General features: G+C 25.2%; 1 protein-coding gene across 1 annotated transcript; it reads left to right on the top strand.

Moving 5' to 3' along the window:
• The first annotated feature begins 1,619 nt into the window (after nt 1-1,619).
• On the top strand, nt 1,620-3,778 carry LOC148192648 (calcineurin B-like protein 1). The gene is made up of 8 exons (XM_088098435.1): nt 1,620-1,692; nt 1,960-2,042; nt 2,503-2,562; nt 2,812-2,920; nt 3,017-3,069; nt 3,182-3,262; nt 3,391-3,503; nt 3,603-3,778. Exons 1-8 carry the CDS (start codon nt 1,620-1,622, stop codon nt 3,667-3,669), a joined length of 639 nt encoding a protein of 212 aa, XP_087954561.1. The 3' UTR covers nt 3,670-3,778.
• Nucleotides 3,779-5,775: the final 1,997 nt, after the last annotated feature.

Genomic DNA, 5,775 nt, shown 5'->3' with positions numbered 1-5,775 from the left:
ATTGTTTGAAAATTCAAGTATAAGTCTAAGTCTCACGTTCGATAAAAATTAAAAAATAAAACACTATTATGCCGATTAATACATTACTTTAAACTTTTGAGTAAAAAGTTATGTCAATCTTTTATATGATTAGAAATAGATCTCATTGATATTGTGTCTCTCTAGTGAACTTCCTTCTTAATAGACCCAACTTTATTCCTAAATAGGATAGTTAAAAATTAAATTTATGATTTAAAAAAAATCTTAATTTAAGAAGTAAGTCTAACAACTTGCCTATTAATAAAGATGATTGATTTATATATAACCATTTCATAACTGTTTTTTTACGTGGACACATTTTCTTACTCATTTTACTTGTTTTAATATAATTCTTTTTCATTATCTTAAGTTTTAAATTTATAATTATTTTTTAAATTTAATTAACTACTTTCAATAAACAAAATTATTTATAATAAAATTATAAAAATTATCTTATTCATTCAAAAATTATGATAAAAAATATTTTTTTATTATCATATATAATAATAGAACTGAATACAGACACATTTCTTACACTGCTTTTAAATAATGAAATATGAATTTTGTTGTTGGATTTTACAATTAATGTGGTAAGTTATTGTATAGTTGTCTAGTTTGTTTTTAAGATTATGTAATTGGTTATGATTTGTCTTAAATGGTTTTGGTTGGCCATTGCCAACCTTACTTAGGTTGAGGACAATAATGGCACCAACACCCCTTCTATAAATCTACTCTTAGATTTCACTTTCTTCTCTTTATATTCTATTAGTAATATTGTACCAATGGCCACATATTTAGTTAAAACATCAAACGCCAATTTTGGTGGCCAAGTTTTCAAGCTGGTGAGTCTTTTCTCCCATGTCATTCTTGCACGACACTATGTCCCAAAATTCGTGTTCTTTCATGACACATGAAATGTTTTATCGAGATTATTATGTTTTGCTTAGGGTTTCACGTTCATTGGTATTAGGTTTTTGTGCGTGCATGACGAGAATGTCTCAAAATTTAACGGATCTTATTTTGTTTCCGTTTGACAATTGCATCATCTGTTTACTGGGTTTTATATAAATTAGCATGTGTTTCCTTGTTTGATGTATGAGTTAGCGATACGATTCTGGTTATGGAATGCTTAATTTATACAATATTATTGATCAAATCTGTGAAATTGTTGTTTTTATGAGTTTGTTACATCTGCGCGTTTTTTTTTCCAGAACGAGAAACCTATAACATGTTAGTGATTGATCGTTCATACTTTCTCGTAAATGTCCATGTTGTCTTGATAAGTCAATGCTCAAAATCATCTTTTTTTCCTGCAATGTTTTTCTTTTTTTAACAAACAATTCAGAAATTGTCGTTTATAACGTACACTCAGCCATGTTTTTGTGTGATCAAATATCATGTGATGCTTAATCTATTTTGATCTGCTCCATACAATGTTAATTGACGTAATAATGTTGATTTATTATTGACTATTTTCTTCTTGTGATGTTTGAATCTGGGTTTGCAATTGGAAATTTCAAGATGTTTTAGCAACATATTCAACTAATGCTCGAACACATACTCTAGTACGTGTTCAGTTGCTTATAATATTCCCTTCATAAATGGGTTGTTTTCACTCCAAAGTTAGGGAGATTCCCATGGAAGATCCGTTTGCTCTTGCGTCAGAGACAGCTTGTAAGTTTTTTTTTTCTAATGATCAATATTACAAAATTATGATTCTTCCACAATTGTAACATTGTTATTTGATTGTTATCAAGACAAAACCAAACCTTATTTATGGGAAAATAAATTGATGTTGTTACTGCACATGTCATGTAGATCAAAACAAAATAAAGTGACCGTGAGATGCATTTTTTTTTCAATTGTTTAACCTATATTTCACACACATATATATAGACACTCTTATAGATTTAACTTATTTGTTAATTTTTGGTTTCTCAGTTAGTGTAAGTGATGTTGAAGCACTATATGAGCTGTTTAAGAACATTAGCAGGTCAGTCACCGATGATGGGCTGATAAGCAAGGTAACACATAAAATTTCTATTTTTTTTATAACATGTTAGAAGTCTTACATTAACTAAAGATAAGGTCAATTCATAATTTATAAGTGGATGCAAACCTCATTCTATAAGTTGGTTTTGTGTGATTGAGTTAAACTTAAAGTTTAATATTAACCCAATAACTGTGTGTTACTATGTTTGAATATTTTCTTTAATAATGACACTATTTTCCAAAATAACCTATTAAAGGGAATTATTTGATTCTATCTTTCTTAACTGACACACTTTAAAAGAAATTCAATATACAAAACATACTTTACATCTTAATTAATAACTCAATATATACATACATATATATATTACATATATATATATATATACATACATATATATATATATATATATATATATATATATATATATATATATATATATTTGTTACATTATAGTTGGTCTGACAATGAGAATAAGTATTCTTTTGCAGGAGGAATTTCAACTGGCAATTTTTAATAATAAGAAGAAGGAAAACCTCTTTACGAGTCGGGTACTTTACAATATTTGTTTTCTTTTTTAAATATTTGTTCCATTATAGTTAATATTGTTTGCAAATTCACCACATATCTTTAAATAAATGTTTTGTAATACAAGTAGTGTAATTTTATTTTATTTTTGGAAAATCTTTTGTACTATAATTCAGAACTCATAATAGCTAATCCTTCTAATTACTATTAGATTCATTTAATTAAATGGATAACTTATAATTACTTCTCTTAACAATTTTTTCAACATGCAGATCTTTGATTTGTTTGATGTCAAAAAGAAAGGAGCGATTGACTTTGGTGATTTCGTCAGAGCACTCAATGTTTTTCACCCATCTGCACCAATGGAAGTCAAAATAGACTGTAAATAAGTTGAATCAAAACCTGTTTAATTAATCTTAATCTTTTGGTTTATCCTTAAAGCAACTGATATAATTTTTCCTGTGAGTTTTCTTGCAGTTTCGTTTAAGCTGTACGATTTAGATAACACAGGATTCATAGAGCGTCATGAGGTATAAGATGCTAATCATTTTCTGCCATGCATTCTTTATATAAATGAAATTAATTTCAATCTAAATGTTCTTAATTATATACATAATTTATCTATGCTATGATTTTTGGCAGGTCAAGCAAATGATAAATGCACTTCTATGTGAAGCGGAAATTAAGTTGTCAGAGGAAACGATAGAAACAATTATTAACAAGGTGAGTTTAACGTTTGTTAAAAACGCTTAAGCTTTCGTATTACTTTTATTAATACCCTCTTAATCTTTCATTACCTATGTCAAAATTAAAAAAATTAAAATGTTCTGACATTTTATTTTTATGAGCAGACTTTCATGGATGCTGATCCTAATCAAGATGGGAAAATAGACAAATATGAGTGGAAAAACTTCGTTTATGAAAACCCTTCATTGTTGAAAGTTATGACGTTACCCTACTTGAGGTATGTTGAAATAACTTTTTTATTAAAAAAAATTCAATCACTTTTGTTTAAAAATTGTAATTATTATTTTTTAATTCGTGAATTATGAAAATAATGCAGGGACGTGACAACTGCTTTTCCAAGTTTTGTGTTTCATTCAAAGGTGGAGGATGAAATTGCAGAATGAGGGCTTATTGTGGTTCAATAATTACTTAGTAGTGCGTTGACTTTAACTTACTTATTTTGGTTGTTGTTTTCTTTTTGTCTCTCTCAAAATAATGAATTTAGACTACTCTAATTTTTTATATTATTTTCAATAAATTGCAATCAATAATAAAATATATATATAGAAAATATTTCTAATTAACACCAAATTTTATTTTATTTAAACTGGTTGCATGCCAAAAAAAAGTGGAAAAATGAAGTTAAGACAGGAAAATATAAAAAAATGCTGACAAAAAGATAAAATTCACTGGCTGTCGAAAACTGGTAAATTTATTGATTTTTACAATAAACACTTTACTTTTATGATAAAAGCAAAATACATTTTGAAAAATATATTTTTAAGGAAAATCACTACCCATTTTGAAACAATTTTTGGCTAGTTTTATCTAATTGTTCAGATTTTGCTTTTTGTTGTTTTAATGTATTGGACACAAGACCGATTTCACCAAATATCTTATTCAATGATAGTATAATTCTCAACCTGATGATTTAAAATCAAAAGGTGATATTATGTTGACTGTAGTTTTAAAATTATATAAAAAAAATTAATAATATTATTACGTTGTTTTATTCATTTCACCAGGTAACTTTTTTTCTTACTTTTTATAATTATTTTTAGGAATTGATTTCCTTTTATTTTCTTTTTCTTCGTGCTTTAAATATATTTTGGAATAATCTATATTTCACTCTTTCTTCCCTTTTAAGTTTTTGTCTTATGTAAATAAGAAATGTATTTATTGTTCGAGTGGCGAACTAAAATACCCAAGTAACAATTTGTTCTACAAATTAAGAGAACATAATACTAAGTGATATTATTATTACTCAAAAAACATATGTTTCATTGTTTACAATTTGTTATTCAAATAACAGTAAAATGCATTCTATATTTTTTTTAGTTGTATTGATTAGGCAAACATATTTCCATTAAACAATATGATATGATTTTAATGGTATTTTCAATTATAATTCATATATAATTGTATTTTATATGGTATACCTTGTTTTTACTATTGAAGGTCGATTAAGCATTGTAAACTAATAAATGTGAGTGGTAATTATTGAAATAGTTGTAATATATAATTTTATATTTAAATTTGTACTTATAACTTTAATTATATCACGAAAACACAGTGAAAAAATGACATATTTGTACACGATTTTTTCTTGAATATCTGTAAAAGTTATTCTAATTTCATTTATGATAATAAGATACATTAAATATAAATAAGGGTGTAGTAAATGATAAAAATATCTTAGAGTCACCTGTATCAGGTTTGACCGCAGTTTGTATTTATTCAGAAAAAGAATTCATTTGAAATACTATAAAAAGAACATTTTTAAAGATATCATATTTATTAATTATTATTGCATTTATTATTTAATACATATCTAACTTGTAAAAGTGTTTCTATACACGTGATGATCTTACTTATCTAAAAGATTTCGATCAAGTAAGAAGAAACTTTTAACATGTGTATTTTATTTGAACAAATATAATTTTAATATACAATTATATAATTCGTTTATTAAATTTATATATGGAGTTTATGAACTTTTAATAAGAAAAAAATTCTAATATTATACTTTAATGAGGTAATGATAAAATTATATATTTTGTGTTTCACTTGCTTTAAATGTTATATAAGTTATAGTACACTTGTTATGTATGTTCTGATTTGTATGGTAATTATGTCTTATTATAAACATGAACAGATAACGATAATAATAACCAAAATACTGACTTAAACATTACATTGTAGTTTTCTAATGTTTTTATATAGTTTATAATAAAGGTATCTTATGATTTTTTTAAATTATTTTATTTAAAATAAGTTATACTCTGTCCGTTTCTATCATCCATTATATAATGTAGTTTTTTTTAATAAGAAACTATTTAGTATCTATTAAAGTATTTATGATATAAAAATATGAAATAAATTTTATTATCTCAACCTTTTGAAATAATTATGGAATTTCTCAATGTCGTTTTTTTTTTAATTTCACATTATTAATAAGCACTCTGTTTTTTTATTTCAGGTCAATTGAATTTAAGTGTATATCTTTACCT

The sequence above is a fragment of the Vigna umbellata genome, chromosome 9 (genome assembly GCF_029865625.1).
Source record: "Vigna umbellata cultivar VRB3 chromosome 9, Vumbellata_1.0, whole genome shotgun sequence".
Classification (NCBI taxonomy): Eukaryota; Viridiplantae; Streptophyta; class Magnoliopsida; order Fabales; family Fabaceae; genus Vigna; species Vigna umbellata.
Note: the sequence above shows the minus strand (reverse complement) of the source record. Positions and strands in the feature narration are given on the sequence as shown.

Bases quoted from the DNA above. Each gene is read 5' to 3' on its own strand.
- LOC148192648 (XM_088098435.1), top strand. From the start codon at position 1,620: ATGGGTTGTTTTCACTCCAAAGTTAGGGAGATTCCCATGGAAGATCCG. The intron at 1,693-1,959 runs GTAAGTTTTTTT...TTGGTTTCTCAG, and splicing joins TCTTGCGTCAGAGACAGCTT to TTAGTGTAAGTGATGTTGAA. The intron at 2,921-3,016 runs GTAAATAAGTTG...GTTTTCTTGCAG, and splicing joins AATGGAAGTCAAAATAGACT to TTTCGTTTAAGCTGTACGAT.